Source organism: Camelus dromedarius, chromosome 1 (genome assembly GCF_036321535.1).
Source record: "Camelus dromedarius isolate mCamDro1 chromosome 1, mCamDro1.pat, whole genome shotgun sequence".
NCBI lineage: Eukaryota > Metazoa > Chordata > Mammalia > Artiodactyla > Camelidae > Camelus > Camelus dromedarius.
The window spans coordinates 5219489-5240283 of NC_087436.1; the positions used below are offsets into that span (position 1 = coordinate 5219489).

Below are 20795 nucleotides of genomic sequence, written 5' to 3' on the forward strand. Positions count from 1 at the left end.
ACCATTCCTGGAAATAATCATTAATCCAAAAAGGCACCTAGTTTAAGGGGAAGGGTGTAGTTCAGAGGTAGAGCACGTGCTTAGTAGCAAGCATGAGGTCCTGGGTTCAATCCCCAGCGCCTCCATTAAAAAGACAATAATAAATAAACAAACCTAATCACCTTCCCCAAAGACCCTAAAAACAAAAACAAAAACAAAAACCCCCAAAAGGTGCAAGGCAGGTTTTCTGACTATTCTACTTGAAGATTTAAAAAAGAAGAACAGAGAACGGGTCCCTCATTTGAAGGATGTGATCATATTAAAGGTTAATTAGCTAACATTTTTTGAATGCTTACTGGGTGCCAGGCTCTATAATAATGTTTTTACATGATTTGACTCCCAGGAATTCCATGAAGTAATTTACAATTATTACCCCTATTTTACACATGAGTGAACAGCTCAGGGAACACAAGCATCTGTACTTCTGCCAAAGAAGAATTAGTCAAGTTTGAGTGACAGTTACCAATTTCATGAAGACTCAGAACATGACTAGTCATACTCTATTTATTTAGTAACTTTCTTTCTAAAGGGATAAACTGCAAAATCTTGTAAAACTATGAGACATAGTTAACTTTTTAAAAATTTAAGTATAGTTGATTTACAATGTTGTGTGACTTTCAGGTGCACAGCGGGAAAACATCACAGCAGTAACATCCTTGCTATATTTTATGAGACTTTCAAGTTTGTACACTTATTTTTGGGGGGCTCACAGTGGTTGAACAAAACCCAATGAAAATGCCAAAGGAAACCAAGAGAGGGAATAATTCAGTCACATCTGTGGTGACACAGTGACTATGATTCATCTTAGTGTGTCAGGAAGCTGGTGTAACAGAGCGAGATGAGAGAGAGAGAAATTCCACCTTCCAAGCCGTGTCCTTGCTTGTGCCTTCTCCGTGAAGTGGAATGATCTTTAAACTGAAAACTGGGAGAATGATCATCAAAAAGAATCAGCCCAAGATGGGCTTCACTTTAAATGAGTTAAATCTCTAGATCCCGATTAATGGTATTCTATGACTTCATGATTTTAGAACTATTTTAAGTTATGTTTTTTAAAAGTTGCCATTTACTTAGGAGTACTAGGGGACTCGGAACTGCCTTCCAAAATCTAAGACTGGGAAAAATTTAGGCCTCGGAAATTATGAATTCCACCAAGCAAATAATCCTTTTTTTCCTAGGGTAATTTGATGGGTAATAAAAAGACCACCACAGAAAAATGTATAAATCCCACAGAGCAATAAAACAAAGCAAGACACGACTGTTACTGGAGATATCTGAGAAGCGTGGAGAAGGTAACATGTAGTTTAGAGATATTGGTGGGAAACTTGCGCTACACGTCATATGATTAAATACACATCCAGACTCGTGCGTGTGCACACACAGATGACACGTGTGTGACCAACCCCACTCAAAGGCAGGAGAAAGGCGAATTATTGTCATTCTGGAAGGCCAGTGAGTCTACGCACTGCCCATGGTCTTTCCCTGCACATGAATTTTATCTGAGACTTTAAAAACAGATGGCTCACGCTCTGCAGTGACTTTCTGGGTAACCCGAAAACTAATGTAATTTGCAAAGAAATTTACAAGTCTAGGCTGGAGGAGGAAATGCCTGATCTGAGGACTGAGTCAGCTGACACAAGAAGTATGATCTCGACTGATGAGCTTGTTTCAAAAAGCTAGTAAGACTACTCTGGGTTTTATAGTTCTTAGGAAGGTGGCGCATAAACCCAAGACTTGTTGGCTCAAATCAGGTCCCCAAATACACTTCGCTTAGTAAGTACCTGCTTCAGAGAGCTCAAAATGGAATGACTTCAGGTGGGAAAGGAGCCCTCTCGTCAGATCCTTGTGTATCACGCCAGTCACCTCTGCTATCTGCCTACCCTTAAAGGCATTTTACTTCAGCATGCCTTAGAACTACCACAGGGAGGGTCTTCTCCTGACTAGACTCCCAGTTCACAGCACAGCAACGAAGCCATCGCCGGGGCAGAGCTGGCGGGAGCTCCAGTGAGCTCCTGCAACAGGCATGGAGGCTGACCCGGCACAGGGATCTTGAGAAGCGTGCGCTGCAGGAATGAAAGTGGAACACGAGTGACGGCAGCCCGCAGCCCTGTTTTTAGTCACAGACCGCCAGCTCTGGACGTCCTCTGCTAAATCTCGCCATCTAGTAACTGTCACAGAATAACACCTCTAGGGAAAACCTGGGAGACTCTCACAGTTCTCCCTCGCTTGACTAAGGTTAAGTGTCCTGCAACTGGTCCCAACAAGGTGATGGTCGATCTGGGATCAGGAACCTGGAGCGTTTGTTTTCCCACTTAATCAATTGTCCACACAGTATTGTGAAGGGCATTTCTGACCCCGTGTGTGTTCAGATCACCCGACAGATGGGGTTTCTTTGACGTCTGCATGCCCAGGAAAAAAAACCACTTAATTTATGAAGCAGATATTTATTTATATTCTTCTTTTACTTAGTAGGAAAAAAAATAGCTAATGAAGCCATACTGAAATGATGTCAGAAGGCAGATTTTGGCATGGTGTGGTAAAAATTAGTTTGTCAAGAACGTTTTGTAAAAATTAAAGTTGGCCCATCAAGAGGGATTGCTTCCTGACAGATGAAAGCTACGTGAAGCTGGGGGAGAGAGGGTGGGGTGTCACTAGGGACAACGAAAATCTGAATGTACAAATTCTAAGGTTCCCAAGACTCTGAGAAACAGTAACTACTCACATTTAATTTTACATTTTCCTTAATTCCATAGAATAGAGACAGAAGGATGAAGAATGCTTGAAAGAGTGAACATATTATTGGGGGCAGCGTGAAAAACAGGATGATATAAATTGTGAATAATAGGACCTATAATTATGAGTATGTCTCTTAGGATTTATGTGCCCACAATGCTCCAAATGGAAACATAAATGTCAAAGATCTCTTTTCTCCAAAACAGACGATCATTTACCTCCTCAAGTTTCTCTTGAGAATATTATCCCTTCCTATTTCTTTTTTGTACAAGAGATAAAAACCCAGAGAAGAAAAAAAGCAAGTTTCTTCTGTATGGCATAGGGAACTACATTTAATATCTTGTAATAACCTTTAAAGAAAAAGAATATGAAAACAAATATATGTATCTATATGCATGACTGGGACACTGTGCTGTACACCAGAAATTGACACATTGTAATGGACTGTACTTCAATAAATAAATAAAGACCTGAAACCACTTAAAAATAAGTAAAAAACAAAAAAACCCCAACAACTCCACTGATCATCCATGATGAACTCTTAGAGGATAAGTTTTCTTAATCCTTGCTGTCTAGGTTTCTGAGTTCAAGGTCCTAATTAAAAATAAAAATAAGATAACAACATGAACTATTTTATAAGCCTTGTTTCTGTTTTGTTTTCACGAACGCGGCATCTCCTTCCCAACAAGAATCCAGTTCAGATACACTGTTCTGTTCCTGTTTCGGACACACCCCTCCCTCCCCAGAGCCGCGGCGGGAAGGGCACGCCTACCTCGTGGTACTTCTTGGTGACTTTGCTGGGGACGCACTGGCACTCGCTGCAGGTGTGCAGGCAGCAGGCGCAGTTCCCGCCGCAGCGCTTGACCAGCAGGCAGCCCGGCCAGAAGATGGTGTCCGCCCTCTTCAGCTCCTCCCTGACGGACACCGAGAAGTTTCTAGGCGTGCAGCTGTACAGCCTCGCCTCCTCCTTCAGGAGGTTCAGATCCACCGCTGCGGGGCACACGGGGGGCAAGCAAGACAGGCGTTCACGCGCTGAGCCGTGCGCACCTCCGCAGACTCCCTGTCCGCATTCGTGCTCAAGTCTAGCTATTTCACGAACAGCACCCCCCCAGCAGCATCCTCATCACCTTCACCGGGTCTGAGCGTGAAGCTGCGGGAAGCCTGGCCTCTACGCGATGGTAAAGCAAGCTTCCTACGCCTCAGGGGCCAGTGAAGAGATGGCACTGTACAGAGGGAAGAACACAGCCACCCAGAGTCCGGAGCTACAGGCAGGAGACTTCAGAGAGAAAAAGGAGGGCTACACGCGTAACCTTCGTGGAAAAGTGAACAAGGGGATCACTGGAGGAAGCCTGGAAGGTCCAGCAACGAACGCTTCGATGAAAAGGCAAGTGCAGTTTTTGAAGGATGACAAAGCTCACGCAATTCATGAAGAATGACTTACCAAACTGGTTAAGAGAAATTTCTACAATCTTTCTGGCAATAAGAATCATAGAGTGTGAAGAGGAATGAGAAGGAATGAATTTCTGAAGAGGGCTGAGTGGACCAGGAGTGAAAAAGATACATTAGAAAGGGCAGAAGCATTGGTGTATTGAGTAATTTACGGACTTTGAAATTTAGTGTAACTAGACTCCTTCAGATTTCTCTTCTTCTAAGGGATGAAAGAATATCTAACTTAGAACCATTGTTATTCTTTTAGCAAGTTGGTTAACTATGTTGTGCCTTATTCTTTAAAAGAATATCTATTTGTGAAGACCAAACAGAATTACCTTTCATTAGATTGTTACAGTAAGTTCTCAAAGAGCCACTGTTTTTAACTACAAAATGACACTGAATAACACTTCATGTTTAATATGAACTTATATGTAACATGAAGTCGTTGATAATTATTAGGATAAGCATCTCTAATTTAATTTTAATTTCTGCTTTACAGCTTTGCCCTCTTCCCCTAGAAACATTCAAGAAAAGCAATTCCGATAAAATTGAAGTTCTGAATAACAGACAATTCATCAAAGCTCTTCTTTCCTCAAACTAGAGCTTTTGTTAAAATTTAGGAACACTATCTAAAATAAAATAAATCTGGCTAAAAACCTTTTTACTAATATTGGGAACATTACAAATAATAGGTTCTGGCTAAAGAGCGCTTCAGATAATAATAATCACTCTGTAACCCAGTTTTAAAAATTGTGCCAACATGTTTTTAAATACTTTTAAAACGACAAGGTAATTAAAAATCAAATGCTTATTTTCTTAGCTATGTTATATTTGTATTATGTGGTCAAGTTTTTCTAAAATGTCAAAGGAAGCCAATATAAGTATTTTCAAAAAATATGTTATAGATTATGCATGTGCAACTGTAAATTAAAAGTGCCTATAAACTATATGGTTTACTATATGGTTGACTAAAACCTTGCTCAGGTAGAGGGAAACACCAAAGAAATGTTAATTCAATTGGCTCATTTCAACACCTTATTCAGCTAAAAATTGTTTTCTCCACTGCAAAAGAAAAATCACTGTTTTATCTCAACAGCTAAAGATTTCCTTTTTATCGGAAAACTGGTCCTGTGAAAGGATAGCTTTTCAATTTTTAAGAGGAAATGAGTTTATTCTTTTTGAGTGTCATAAAAGGCCAGCTTATCCCTAATAAAATTAATGAGATAATTAGGTTAAACGATGTCACGCATTTTACCTGATTTCATTTTGCTGAACTAACAGTCCGTGTGCACATTACTCTTCTGCTGCCGAACGGCAGATGAGTGTCTTTAACTCTTTTCTCTGGAAGTTAGTACTGAGGCCGGGGGAGAGCAAGCCTAAAGCAGGCACACACCTACCAAAGCCGGCTGCCAACATTTTTAATGCTTATTGAAGATTTATGCTTCTTTATGCCGTGAATGAAGCTCTTAACTTGCAAAAGCTATTCATCTACCTCAAAGAGTTTGAAGCAGACTATTTCATGAAACTAGAAAATGAGACTGTGTATGTTCCCTTTCAAATGTTTACTTAACCACAATAAAAGGTTAGATGGATTTCCCAAGGGAACGAAGTTAGGGTACCTGCTACAATGTGAAAATTTAAACACGCTTTCAACCTCACTTCCACTCATTTATCATGTTTGACACAAAAGTCAAAAGCCCTTTTTAAAGTACTAGTTAAGCTTGACTTAGAAAATATGGTGTTTTTCTTTTTTTTCGGCAGGAATAAGGTATGAATGAAAACCCTGAACCAGAGGAAGGCAGGGCAAATAAAGGAACGGAAAAAACATTAATGCAGTGCACCCTGGGCTGAGAATGCAAGGAAGGACCTTCAGTCTGGCATATCTCATTTGAAATTCTGGTTTCCTGCTTTCAGGGCTTCAAACTCATCTAGGCCTCATTAAAGTTAAGTCACATGACTACAACTTGGTGTCATAAATTCTCCAAACGGGCAGAACGTCTAGGCAGCAAAGAGACAGAGAAAGAGGGATCATGTACCAACACATACGTTTAAAAATAACTCAAATATTTTGAAGTTTCTCCCTGCAAAATATTTGTAAAGTAAAACTTGGCCTTCAGAAGTTTTATTTCCTTTTCATAACTGTTCCCTAAGACAGTACATGCATTAGCCTGTCTTTCTGAAGAAGGAAGATTTTCAGCCTGTCATCAATGAAGACTTATGTTTCTAATGCGTATTTTCTTGTTCAGACGCAGAAATATTGCAGGTTTTACTAAAAAGGATAATACTGTTTGAAAAAAATTTATGATCACATTTTACTTTGTGTTCATTCTCTTAAGATAGTCAGTCCAAAAGTATTCTATTACTATAATGCAATCTGAGGGTGGTCCTTCTAAGATGAATGTGGTAACACTGTGATATGTTTATTCTGTGGAAAATCTATTTCAGTGTTTAATTAGAAGCTTTTAAACGTTTTTACTCCTGGTTCCTTTGTAGAAAGGCTCTTGGGAGGGGAGTTGGTTTTGTCTACATAGATGTTATCTCACACCTGCGTTTTAGTTTATGTAAAGTTCCAAAAATATACACTGCTTTTCTCACACTTACTGTATGCTTAAAAAAGTTAATAGCTTTGGCAAACTGCAAAGGGCTTCAATTTGGAAAGTGTTCAACGAATATTTGAAAGATCTGATGCGGTGGGTGCTGGACCTTTTAAATACACGCTAGCCGCTGGCCAAACCCTCACTGAGCACCCAGAGCAGAGAGAGATACAGGCAAAAGAGGCATGGCCAGAAGGGAGGTTAGCAGGCTTGAATCCCTAGGTCAGCTGTCAAAAAACTAGATCAGAGCTCAGAAGCCTGTTGACTCCCTCTGCTCCTTACAGATCTGCATGAAAATCTACTTCAAATTTGCTCACAAAAGCTCTATTCATGGTGTTTCAGCTAGCCTTGCAGGTCTGCATTTTTCCCCTGTTCCTGAGTGGGAGGGGAGGGAAGTGTTGCTCGTAAGTTATTCATCAAGATCAAATCTTATAAATATGTAACAGCTTTCAGCATCTGGACAAGATTCAGCTGCCTATGGACTTGAACCGCGATTCCAAATATCGCTGAGGGAAACAGCCAAATACCATGGCTGGGCAAGTCGGAACAGCACCCACGGAGCTGAAAGTTCCTGGGGCAGAAAGGCTGCACCTCTAAGCAGGAAAGGGCAGGAATCCGGTTTCTTTCCGAAGAAGAACACGCCTGATGCAATCTGCCCTTGTGAGTTGCTGAAATTAACACTGCTGTTTCTACAGACACTCTTCAGACTGTCTGTCCCTTCTTTAAAGTGACCCTGGGTAGATTTCAATGTGTCTGACAGACTGAAACAGATTTTTGCATTCTAATTACCCAGTTAACATTTTCATCTGTGTCTGACCGGGATGCTTTCCAGTTCCAATGGTACTGGGAAGATAAGCCAGCCTTTGAGCAAACTCGGCTGGCATTATTTCCAATATCTTGACTATGTGGAATTAAGTTTAATTATCAACACTTTCACTGTTGAAGGGAGATGAGCTCAAACAGTCAGAAGTGATCATTTTGGAAGCATCACGCAGGGAGCAATTACCACCATGTGGGCTCCTCCAGGCCATTATTTTCTTACAGTGCACCCTAATCTTGGAAACTACTAGTTCTAGTTTATGACAAGCCACTGTTATTTTTCACATTATTTTCAGAAGTTTCTAGGCTTAGGAAATGGGAATTGATATAATCCTGACTCAGGGACATGTGGACAACGATTTTAATTGAGTTTTCCACTTTTCTAGCCCCAAACTTCGGTTAGCAGCTACAATAATCTCCCTTGAGTCTCTAAATCCATTTACCTCCCCATATTAAATTTGAAGAAGCAATGATTCTGGTGAAATGTAACAGAAGACTTCATCAAAATATTTTTGCATGAAAGAAATGAGAATTCTCAGCAAAAGCATCTCTTTAAATCTTCCAAGCCCACTACGTCAGGGCCTCCTTCTGTAGGTTTTCTTATTTCACAGGTAAAGAGGCTAACGTGTTATGACAATGGATTGTTTAAATATCTCACGGGAGAATTTCAAACTCGACTCATCCAAAGGTGGGGCAGAAGAATCTGAAACATTAGCTGTGGAGAAAATTAAATGAGGTTCTAACCTGAAGAGGGTGCTTACCTCTGGACTTCCTCCCAAAAACAAAAGCTTTGCCCAGCAGTTGCCAAGTTGGCCTGTACAGGTCTTCCAAGTCCAACTGCCATCTGTCTGGTTCAAGATACCGAATCAGGTCTTCCAAGGTACTGAAGGCAGTGACCGCGTTATTAAGGAGGTCCAGGGGCAGGGCCGCGGCGGGCAACACTGAAGGACTCACGGTTTCTGTGAACTGCTGAAAGGAAAACGGACCTATGTCAACTGTTTTAAAAGGGACAACGGGCTCCTTCCGGGCTCATGTGTGAAGTTAGGTAGGTGGCTGAAGACCAGGCTGAAAACCCCCAGAGGTGAAATTATGTTCAGCCCCAGCGAGCAGCCATTCCTTCACAAAGACTTCATGGAGATGAACTTGGACAGGGCCTCTGTGGGAAAAGATTTTCAACGGGAAAGACGTTCACTTTCCTCACCACAAACCATGGTGGGTGTGGGTCTCTGGTGTCTGAACAAAAAAGAAAACATCTCAATGGTTCAGGTAGGGACTTATACAATGGAAGCCCGTACAGAGTCTACCCAATTTTTTTGTTTCCACTTTTCACTCTCCTCATTCTGGAAAATCACCTGGTTGTTACACAAATGAGTGTCAGTTGAATTAAAAATTTATTATAAAGCAATTAACCTGTAAAGAATTACAAGAAAATACAGCTGAGAGCCTATGACACTGGAGAACTTGGCAATCAAAATAAAAAACACCCAAAACATAAGAGATAACTTTAATAAATTTGCCTAAATTTTATACTATACAAGAATCAAAATCCAGATACTGGGAGAACACGTTGGCAATCCATATACCTGTCACAGGATAGAATATGTATTAAAAAAAAAGACAAATAACAGAAAATGGGCAAATTTCAGGTAAGAAGCTTGAATGGCCACTGGATGTACAAAAACATGCTAAAATTCATTAGTTATCAGAGAAATGCAAAACAAAGAGGTATTTCAAAAAAAAGGAGATACCATTTCACTTCCATGAGCTTGGCAAGCACGTAAAAGAAAGGACTGCCAAGGATGCAGGTAAATTGAATCTCTCTGCTCTGCCTGCAGAAGTGAGTGTAGGTTGGTACCACTTTGGTGGATGTAACTGATGGACACAGGATGCTAGAGTTGAAGGTGCGTCTGTCCCAGGGCCCTGTAATTCACTTTGGAGGTTTGTATCCTTTTATTTGTACCCTTGGAAATACGTGCACGTGAATATCAAGTCATCACAGTATTGAAAAGGAGAAAAAGTGAAAACCCCCTAAATGTCCAGGTCTAGAGCAATAGATTAAAATACACCATTTGAAACAGCAAGCACCAAAAGGAGGCGATAGTTTCAGGAAAAGTTCGATTAGAAACATTAGAAACTGCCTCCCAATTTTTATAGTGGACTATGGATGGGGAGTGGGAGATACGAACCAAAATCAAAACAGGCCAAAAAAATAAGGAACAAAGGCTCCACTGAGTTTTTTTAATTAATTAGTTTATTTGCAGGGAAGGGAGAAAAATCATATTAAATAAAATATTTATGTTGACTATGTTGACTGGTGCTTATCAGAATAGCATTTATAGTAACAAAACATTGATAAAGATCTAAATTTACGATAGTGGAATAGTTAACAACGCTGTACTCTTAAGGTGAAATACTGTACAGGCATTAAAAATGAGGACTTCTAGGATTTTTTTTTTATTAAAATAAACAAATTTCTTCCGTACAGCACAGGGAACTATATTCAATTTCTTGTAATAATCTTTAATGAAAAAGAATATGAAAAGGAATATATGTATGTATATGGGTGACTGGGACATGGTGCTGCACACCAGAAACTGACACATTGTAACTGATTGTACTTCAATTAAAAACAACAACAAAAGAACAACAAAAACAGAAATGGCCACTAGGTAGTAAATTACAAGAAATCCAAGCTATATAAAACAGAACATTAATATACCATGATTCTTTGACACACATTAATTGAAATAAAACAAAAAAAATCAAAAGTGCCAAATATGCCAAGAGTTTTCATCTCTGGTTTTAATGAGAATGGGTGATTTTAATTTTCTTCCATATACTATCCATGTTTTCAGCATTTTCTGTATGATAAGTCTGGATTCTTTTTGAGGACCAGGTAAAAATGATAACATTTGCTATAATAAAAAAAAGATCCTATTAGGTCCTCCCATTTCTTGGATGTCAGGTAGAGACCGACAACCATGGATGACACAGAGCAGCCTTGAACTGTTCCTTGCTTCAGTCTGTCCTTACTGCTTTTATTTCGTGCTGCATAACCTTGGGTTAATCTACCTAAAACAAGTTATTGCTGGTCATGTGATGAATTTGGACAAACGCCTAGAGTGATCTCTTATCTGGAGGATAAAATCCAAATTCCTTCCCCTGCACTAAGGATCCTCACTGTCTGACCTCGCTCGCCTTCCCACCTAATCCTCAGATCATCAAAGACAAGCACTTTGTGTCCGGATCAGTCTAGTCTGTTCACAAGCTGCCGCACAGGTCACATGCGTCTCAGACCTTGTACCTTCCCCCCTGCCCCTGTGGGCAAGACTCTCTCTCCCTCTTGTGAGCTACAGAAGAAACTTTTACACTTGCAACAGCCTTTCTTGAAACGCAGCGTATCCCTGAAACCCTTCTCAGTGCCGTCACCATCCCCTACATCTCAGCTGTGTCAAACTGGAAACACCTCCTCTCCTCTCCAGGCTGTCCCAAGGGGAAGAGGCTGGAAAAGCAGAAGCTGGTCTGTCAGTCAGGAAGAAGGACATCTGTCCTCTGGGGCAGACCCTGCCCCTGCTGGGACTCACGCTCTGTGGGCGTGGGGCCCCGCTTTGCCACGGTGGGGAAGCGGGGCAGTTTTACAGAAAAAATAATTGGCAGAAATTAATGTGGCAGTCTTGGGTCAACACTGATTTTATCGTTATTTAAATTTTTTTAAATTTAAATTTATTATTTATTTATTTATTTTTACAATGTTGTGTCAATTTCTGGTTTCAGTCATCCATGTACATACATATATTTGTTTTCCTATTCTTTTTCATTCTAGGTTACTACAAGATATTAAATATAGTTCCCTGTGCTCTACAGTATAAACTTGTTATGTATCTTGTATATAGGCATTAGCATCTGCACATCTCAATCTCTCATCTTATCCTGTCCCACCCCCTTCCCCCCTGGTAACCAAAAGTTTGTTCTCTATGTCTGTTAGTCTGTTTCTATTTTATAAATAAGTTCATTTGTGTCTTTTTTAAAGTTCCACATATGAGTGATATCATATGGTATTTTTCTTTCTCTTTCTGGCTTACTTCACTTAGAATGGCATTCTCCAGGTCTATCCATGTTGCTGCAAATGGCATTGTTTTATTCTTTTTTATGGCAGAGTAGTATTCTGCTGTATAAATGTACCACAACTTCTTTCTTATTTTAAATCTCTATTTTTAAAAATGTCAAGATTCTGGCTAAAATATTAGCACTAAGCTATTTTCAATTATTCTCTCCAACCTTAAGAGTATAAACCAAACTGAATATATTTGTCTTCACTCCTAGTAATTTTCTCATTGTCCAAGAAATGCAAAACTGCTTTGATAGGGAGTGCTATTATGATTGATAACTACAGTATAGCTGTAAATAAGCAATTATCTAATAAAAGTTTTCATGATGAATTTAACCATTCTGGTTAATATTGATTCCACTTATAATCTGAAAAAGTTAATGCAGTTTCTTTTGCAGATTTTTAAACTATAAGCCAAAATGTGTATGTTTATATAAAGGGAGAATTAAGGCTCAGAGATGCTCAAAGAATAAGTGAGTTACTACTCACGACTATGATGATACAAAATAAAGGGAATGTGTCGATCTGCATGAAGGGAGTAAACAGCACACAAAGCCAATACAAAAAGTGTATATTCAGTTATATAGTGATTAACTGAATCACTTTGCTGGACACCTGAAACTAACACTGTACATCAATTACATTTCAAAAAAATTTTTTTAAAGTATATACTGTTCATTGAGGTGTCAGAGTGCAGATGAGTATTTCAGATATGATATAACATTGTTATTAAAGGTATGGATTTGGCTTATCTGCTTCCACATCTGCTGGAAAGGTACAGAGCATTCCTTCAGAAGCAATGAAATGTTCCAACTGAAGGCAGTATTGGGGAGATAAGGTTGAAAGAAGTTCTACAAAAGGAAGCAAAACAAAATTAAGTCCGTGATGTGGGACAAACAGAATATGCACATCTTGGGTTCAGTGAAGTATCAGACATCAATCCCCTCCAATGACAAAGGCTGGAAAAAAATAACTCAGCAAATGCTACTGCAGGCATATACTAGTTGCTACTATTAACCTCCATGCTTTTAAATATTTAAATTAAAATAAGATACAGTTTTAAGAAGATCACCACACACCCACACATTTCAAGCACACCCAGCAGTCCCCACCCAAAAAAGCAGGAGCGGAGAATGAACTCACTTCCGCTGGATTCAAAGATTCAACCCTGGGACAGAACAGAGAAAGCCAGTGCTTTTATTTTTTAAGGGTTTTCTTATGACTGTCACCCCACCCACTGGTTCAAGGAACAATTGAGTTGTTCACTTGTGAAGTTCTGCTTTTTGAAGCTGTCTACAGGGATTTTCAGAGAAAAGGGGGAGCAATGGAAAAAAAATAAAAAGAAGTTGGAGGAGAAAAACACCGTTTACTATTTTTTAAGTTTTAATTTTTCTTCTAACCAAAGCCTCCCTGCCCTCCTTTACTTACTATCTAGAAAATTCCAACAATGTCTTAGCTGTATAAAAACGCTGATGATTGGGCCAAGTGCCTCCAAGTGAAAACTGGATTTGCACACCCCCACCCCGTATCTCAGTTGCCATGAAAACTGACGCGCGTTCGAGGTGACAGATTGCTCTGGGGCTACTGAGTGAGTGACCGTGGTCAGCAATGGAAGGCAGAGTCTTGGTTCTGTAACATACATCACTAACTTAATCCACGCCCCTGCTTAGTAAGCCAGAAGGAAGCTTTTCTGCTCTGACCTGCAGGGTGGCAGCAAGCCCCTGGGTGGATGACCCGTTCGGGTACAGCACTTTGGGAGGACAGATGGTGGAAGACCAGAAGACAGATCTGAAACCTCGATGCAGCTGAGCTGTCCTGCCCAAGCACGCATTTCTAAAACGTCGGGCACGTGGCCATGATCCTACACACGGTGAGGTCGTGTAAGTTCTTTGGGGAGAGTCGCCCCGAGTGGTAGCTCGATATGAAAGAAGCCCCTGATCGGGAGTCGGGGAGCCTGCAGGGACCCAGAAACTGTGGCACCAGGAAAGGGATCTGAGCCAATCCGGTAGCCCCATCAGCCTCCGTTTCCTCCTCTGTAAAGCATGGCTGCTAAACTCAGTCACCTTTAAGTTCCTCTTCAGCTTTTAAATTTAAGAATTCTAGGTAATCGCCGGATACAAGAGGGTCTGTTTTCTCCACTTCCCCGCCACCACCTGCCATCTCTTGTCTTGATGAAGAAGACAGTCTAACAGGTGTGAGGTGGTATCTCAGGGGGGTTTTGGTTGGCAGCTCGCTTGTGATCAGTGACGTTTAGCATCTTTTCCTGGACCTGTTGGCCATCTGTACATCTTCCTTGGATAAATGTCTATTACGTTCCTCTGCCCATTTTACAATCAGATTCCTGTTTTGTTCTGTTTTACTGCTTATTGAGTTGTGTGAGTTTTTTGTGCATTTTGGATAGCAACTCCTAATCTGGTGTTTGGTGTCCATGTGTTCTGTTCCATTCCACAAGTCGCCTTTTCCGTTTTGCTGATTGTGTCTTCTGACGTGCGGAAGCTTCTCAGTTTGATGAAGTCCTACCAGTTTGATTTTTGCTTTTCTTGCTGTGCTTTTGGTGTCATTTCCCCGAAATCCTGTGCATCACTGGTGGGAATGTACATCTGTTGAGCCACTATGGAAAACAGTATGGAAGTTCAGCAAAAAAAAAAAATTACAAACAGAGCTACCATATGATCCGGCAATCCCAGCAAATCCCACTGCTGGGTTTGTAAGAAGAGGACATTTGCAAGCAGAGGTCCTTGTAAGAGGAGAAATTTGGGCACAGAGATGCACAGAGGTAAGTCCCCATGAAGACTTGGGGAGAAGGTGACAGTCCCCAGCCAAGCAGAATGCACCCGGAGGAAACCAGTCTTGATCTCGAACTTCTAGCCTCCAGAACCATGAGAAAATAAATTTCTGTTGTTTAACCCCTGCATCTGGGGTACTTTGTAATACCAGCCTTAGCAGACTAAAACATGCTGTCATGGAATTCTCAACTCAGTATCTATTATAGGGGCAAACGAAGGTTAATGGTGTATACCACGTCCATTAAATCATTGAACAAATATTTATTAAAAAGTCCATCACGTGGGCACGGTGAGCAAAACAGACCAAAATTCTTGCCCTTGGGCAGCTGAACCTCTACAAGACAGGTACTTGCATCACAGGAGAGGTTCTGCCCTCGCCCAAACACAGCCAGACGGAGAACTTCTATCACAGATCACCTAAGCAACTCAAGATGTATGCAACAAATCCTGCTGAGTGTGACCCATTAAAAGCGACCTTAATCTGAAAGAATAACTGAAAAGCCAACATATTTCTGCTTTTCTTGGTGAAAAATAACTGGCAGCCCAGGTGGTTGGACCATGTAATGACCACGTGAATCCCTGTTTACAGCTCAAGACAGCAGCCTGCAGGAGGAAGTTCCCCTGCTGACTTCTCCCGTGTTCATTAAAAAAAAAAGCAGCCTCTCAGCGTGTTTGTACTTGATCGTAGCCACCTTAAATATGTTACATGTGGATTACTGTCTCTGTGTAGAACAAGGAAAGCCTACTTCCTATTTGGGGAAATGCTTTCAGAACTGCCTGTCTTTTCACAATAAATCCTTATCTCTAAAAACACCGAGCTTATCTTTTTATTGGCATTTCTGTGGGGAGGGCGATCTTAAAAATACAGCCTTTACAATGAACCTTCCCTGGGCAAACACACTCACATACACAAATGTTTACCCCGAGTAGCAGTGTCTGTCACCAAACTTTTAGGGCTTACGAATATTGATGCTGCTTCTTCCTTTCTTGGTTTTTTTAATGTTTTAAATTTTAAAAAAATTTTAATTTTATTTTTTTAAATGTTGGGGGAGGGGGAGGTAATTAGGTTAATTTATTTATATGTATTTTTTCTTCTTTTAAATTAAAATTTAATTGAAGTGTAGTCGATTGACAATGTTAGTTTCAGGTGTACAGCAAAGTGATTCAGTTATACATACACACACATATATATACGTTTTTCTGAGACACTGGGGATTGAAGCCAGGACCTCACACTGCTACCACTAAGCTATACATCCTCTCCCTAAAGCTGCTTCCTTTTTTTTTTTTAATGTTTTAATTTATTTTATTTAAAAAAAAACTAGGGGGTAATTAGGTTTATTTTTATATATGTATTTTATTTATTTAACAGAGGTACTAGGATTGGACCCAGGACCTTGTGTATGCTAAGCACATGCTCTGCCACTGAGCTGTACCCTCACCCCAAAGCTGCCTCTTTTTGCTTTTAATGTTTTAATTTTTAATTTTATTTTTTAAAATTTTGGGGGGAGGGGTAAATAGGTTTATTTTTATTTACTTATTTATTTTAACGGAGGCGCTGGGGATTGAACCCAGGACCTCGTGCATGCTAAGCACACGCTCCACCACTGAGCTCCACCCTTCCCCCCCGAGGCTGCCTCTCTCTTAGCCAGCTGGACACAGGCCACTTCAGACTGATAAGCAACCTGCCGCCTCATTCATACCTAACAGCAGGGTTAGGAATGCTGACTAGGTTTTATTGTGGCTACTAAAAACAAGACAGCACCACAAGAATAAAACAGTAACAAACAGAAGAGAAGGAAAAGTCGACCCTGAAAGGGTCTCCCGTCTCAGTTCCCTAATGTGAGCTGATATTCTGAACACACGTCTGACTTCTCTAAAGAGGCTGAGCAGCAGATGGGGCACGCAGACACCAATTCCCGCCAGGAAGGGCTGCCGGGAGGTGCTGGAAAGACAGCAGCATGCCCTGGAACAGTCGAGTTAAACGCACTTCTTGGTCTTCCCCTCCGTTCTTATCGGAAACCATCCAAACAGTCATCTGGGTTATTGTCTGAAATTACTTTCAAGCCAGCAGAGAAGATGGACAGCTGGCACCCCTGCTCAAGGATGCGTTAGCACTGTGAGTGCTGCAGCTTGTGTGTGTTTAAGTGAGAAATCCCAGGGAAGGAGGCAGCTGTGTCACATCGCGTCTCAAGACTGGGAGCATCTTCCTCCCAGCGTGTGGCAACTGAATAAAACCTGGCCCGTCTATAAAGTCCTCTCTGGTGGTGGTCCAGTCTGAGCAGGGCGCGGTATTTACCCTTCAGCACCGAAAAGCAGGCATCTTAAGGCTGGAACCTAGAGCTGACCTCCTAAGGCCACGAGCATCGGGGTTCTGCCTGGGCTCAATTATGGAAAAAGAGGTGCCCGCTTTGTGGAAAATGTTGCCCCCCTCCCCCCTAAAAGGAATGCTTTGTTCTAAGCACAGTCCTACTGAATTAGTGGATGAAACAACCGTGTCTAACGGCATGAAACTCCAGCACCACCACGATCTGACAACACTTGCAGACGACAACACCGTTACCTCGTCACCTAAAGTCCAAGGTCTGCAGTCACCCCGGTTAAAGCACTTCACCCCGACACCAGCGCCTCAGGGTGGAAGTTCTCGAAGCCAGCGCCCTCCCAGGGCCGGCTGGACTGCACGCCGGTGCAACACATAGACTTCCCACTTCCTCGGTAAAACTGCGGATTGGACATCCAAATCTTGACGGAAAACTGGGATTCCAGGGGCCAACTCAGCAATCTAGTCCCAAGGGCATCTTCCACGTTGGCATCTGCGGGAAACCAAAATCAGGGGGTTGTTCCTCCTAAGACTTTAAAAATTATTCCTTTGATCCAAAAAATGTGACAAGCCATGCGAAGCTGAAACGAGATGTCGCCGCTGCTAGCGTCTGACAACAGAGCCCACGTCATCACACAGACGGCCTGGGATCTGCTGCATGACAGCGCTCGGGAAACACCCCCAGTGAGGGGCCGCAGGTGCAGGAGAATGCAAACCAAGAACGGCTGGAAGGAAAACGCACCTCCCCTGAAACACCGCAACAGCCGTGCACCTCAAACCAGGATCCTCAGGGATCTTGCTTGCAGAACCTTCTCTTGTTGTTCAGTATTTATTCAGGTATCACTTAAGGGCCGTTCAGGGAAATTTGCAGGAAGTTTCGTGGGGATCGAGCTGAAAAATGGCACCTGTGTTGGTAGGTATTTTCGATTTTCAGTTCAGTAAGCTTAATGGTCATAGAAGACCCTCAATCTCTGTGGGCAGAAGACTTTATTTTGGAGAAGAAACACTACTACTGAGTTTTTTATTTAAATAGCTTGACAACACAAAAAGTGTGAGCAAAGAGCTGAAACTGGGAAGGGTAATAAAAAAAAATCCCTCAGGACATTGCTTTGAGGGGAAAAGTGAGATACGCTCTAATGGAAGGTGAACGTCTGCCCAGACTGCTTCCCCGGGGTGGGTCCCGTCTTTGTTTTGTCACTGCTCCTCCAGGAGGCGGTCACAGCCAGACTTCTGTCCACACCGCCCTTCCTCAGCTGGCCGCATGACACTGACTTGAAATTAATGCACATCTCTCTCCCACGTGCCTGCATGCTCCTTCCTTCCTGGCGGAGGACTGGTCTCTTGTCTCCTGGACATTTTGGATCCCTAACGTCTTTTGGGATCTGGCCAGAAAATATTCACGAGGCTGCAGGAGAACACTTGATGAGGTGATGACCAGCACCGAGGCAGAGAAAGGAAGGGCGTGTGTCCAAGTGCCTGACTGTGGTCGTATCCACGGGAGTCGGGAGCTGATGGAAGAGGGTGTAAGGGAGGGAAGGATCCGTGGGGGGTTGAACACTGGCTCATGAGAGGGGCTGCCCGGGACATAATCGTCCAGTGCGCGCACAGCAGGCAAGGATGGGAGGAAAGGGAAAGTTCAGGCTGGGGCGTTCTAAGGAGGAGTCTTGGGGCGTGGACATGCAAACCACCGCCTCCCCTGCATTAAATACAGAGTTACTCACATACACTGTGAGTCACGGCCACGACTGAGACACAAATAACATGAGAAGAGACCAGGACCAAGGAGCGGAACCCGGGTGTCCCGACACTCAGACGCGCGGTGGGGGCAGCGGAGCCGGCGCCGGGCCTGGGCTGGACCAGTCAGAGGACCTGCGTGACCGTGATGATGCAGCCGGAGAGGGCAGTGCTGAGCAGCGAGACCGGGGCAGCCGTAACGCGGCGGGAAGACGGAGGAGAGGGAGGCAAGAGGTGTGCAGTCACCACCAGGGGCCTTCTGTATCCCACGATCTGCTGACTTTTATTGAAGTCGTGAGGAAGAAAGAGGCCTTTGAGGAACAAGAGCATAAATGGAGGACGGGAGGGGAACCTGGTGAAGTCTGACCGTGAGAAAAAAGAACGAACAGTGGATTCCTGGGAAGGACGATAAGGAGGCTTAACAGAATAAGGAGAGAAGTCTGTGTGTGTCTGCAGTCAGAAGAGAAGAGCCCTCCACTAGGGAAAACAGCATGGAGAGCCCTTAAAAACCTAAAAGTAAAGTTGCTGTGTGATCCAGTAGTCCCACTCCTGGGCACATACCCCGAGGGGACTTTAATTGGAAAAGACCCCTGCACCCCAGTGTTCATAGCAGCACTATGTACAACAGCCAAGACATGGAAACAACCTAAATGTCCATCAACAGATGACTAGATAAAGAAGCTGTGGTATATTTATACAATGGAATACTACTCAGCCATAAAAAAGAATAAAATAATGCCATTTGCAGCAACATGGATGGACCTCAAGATTGTCATTCTAAGTGAAGTTAAGCCAGAAAGAGAAAGAAAAATACCATATGATATCACTCATATATGGAATCTAAAAAAAAAAAAGATAAATGAACTTATTCACAAAATTGAAACAGACTCACAGATACAGAAAACAAACTTATGGATACCAGGGGAAGAAGAGGGTGGGAAGGGATAAATTGGGAGTTTGAGATTTGCAGATACTAACTACTATATATAAAACAGATAAACAACAAGGTCCTACTGTACAGCACAGGGAACTATATTCAATATCCTGTAGTTACCTGTAATGAAAAAGAGTATAAAAATGAATATACGTATCTTCATGTATGACTGAACTATTATGCTGTACACCAGAAATTAACACAACATTGTAAACTGACTATACTTCAATTAAAAAATTAATAATAGATCAAAAAAAAAAAAAAACCTGGACTAAGATTCAACAAGGGTCTGTAGAAATCTGTTTTAGAGGCTTTTAAAGACAAACTAATACAACACGTTTTTATAAAAAGAGGTAAATTTACATGTCAGAAACTCCTTAACTGAGTCAGGCACTTGGCTAACTTAGTCATCACAGTGAATTCAATGTCACCTCTTACTAAATGTGAAAAAATGCTGACATTAAAATTCTACTTTTAATCACTTTCTGAGCACTTAGCTTCCAGGAAGAGTACTGGGTTGAAACTACTCACTTCATGGGGAACTGGAAACTTTGAACGCAAGCAGTATGATTTCAGATAAGTCAGTTTCAAAGAAGCTCACTTAACTCTGAGAATATGAATATTCATGCAGTGACTATGACGCCACTTCCCCAACTCCTCGTTTTTCACAAATGGTTGCTTTAAAATAATTTATCTTTCTAAACGTCTTTCCTATTCACTGATGTGGAAATATTTTCTGGCTTCTGATGATTTTCTGCAGAATATATGGAAATAATTACACACTAGTCCCGGCAAAACTGTGGTTTTAGCTGCTCTAATCAACTGTGGTTTCAGCTCTCGCTACTGCTCCTCACCATCTAGGAAGTGGTTAGTTTTGTTCTGGGGTTTACGGTATAGAATTATATAATTGTTGACACGGGGCTAACCTCTTCTTTTGATATTCGGAGCACAGTCTAATCCCTTACCAACTGGGTAGAGCACTTCCCCAGCGGACTTTGGAAATCCTTAGGTTTTACTGAGCCCACTGCTACAACCCAAAAGCATTTATTTCCTGAGCCAGCCAAGCTGAATGAAGTTGCTCAGACGGGAGGTTTTCCCTGGAAACAAACACAGGGGGCAGACAGAGACACTGACGCACGTTAAACAGCTGTTGAGAAAAATACGATTCTCTGCTTTTACTAAAGACTAATGTACAAAATCAGGAGGAGGCCCGTAATTCTTCAGTTGGAAACTATGGATTCTGAAATGGTACATGAGGTCCACATTTGTTTTTAAAAATATTTATATAAAATTTTACATAA

The 20795-nt window shown here is 41.8% G+C and overlaps 1 protein-coding gene across 3 annotated transcripts in view; it reads right to left on the bottom strand.

Moving 5' to 3' along the window:
- PDGFC (platelet derived growth factor C) overlaps positions 1–20795 on the bottom strand; it is a 188596-nt gene that overhangs the window by 5479 nt on the left and 162322 nt on the right. For 2 of the 3 annotated variants that reach the window (XM_010994277.3, XM_031463721.2), the window contains 2 exons: positions 8375–8582; positions 3542–3759 (listed from right to left, as the gene is read on the bottom strand). In XM_010994277.3, coding sequence (XP_010992579.1) covers positions 3542–3759; positions 8375–8582 — 426 coding nt within the window. The remainder of the gene's footprint in view (positions 1–3541; positions 3760–8374; positions 8583–20795) is intronic. The other variant, XM_031463718.2, reaches the window with a different exon arrangement.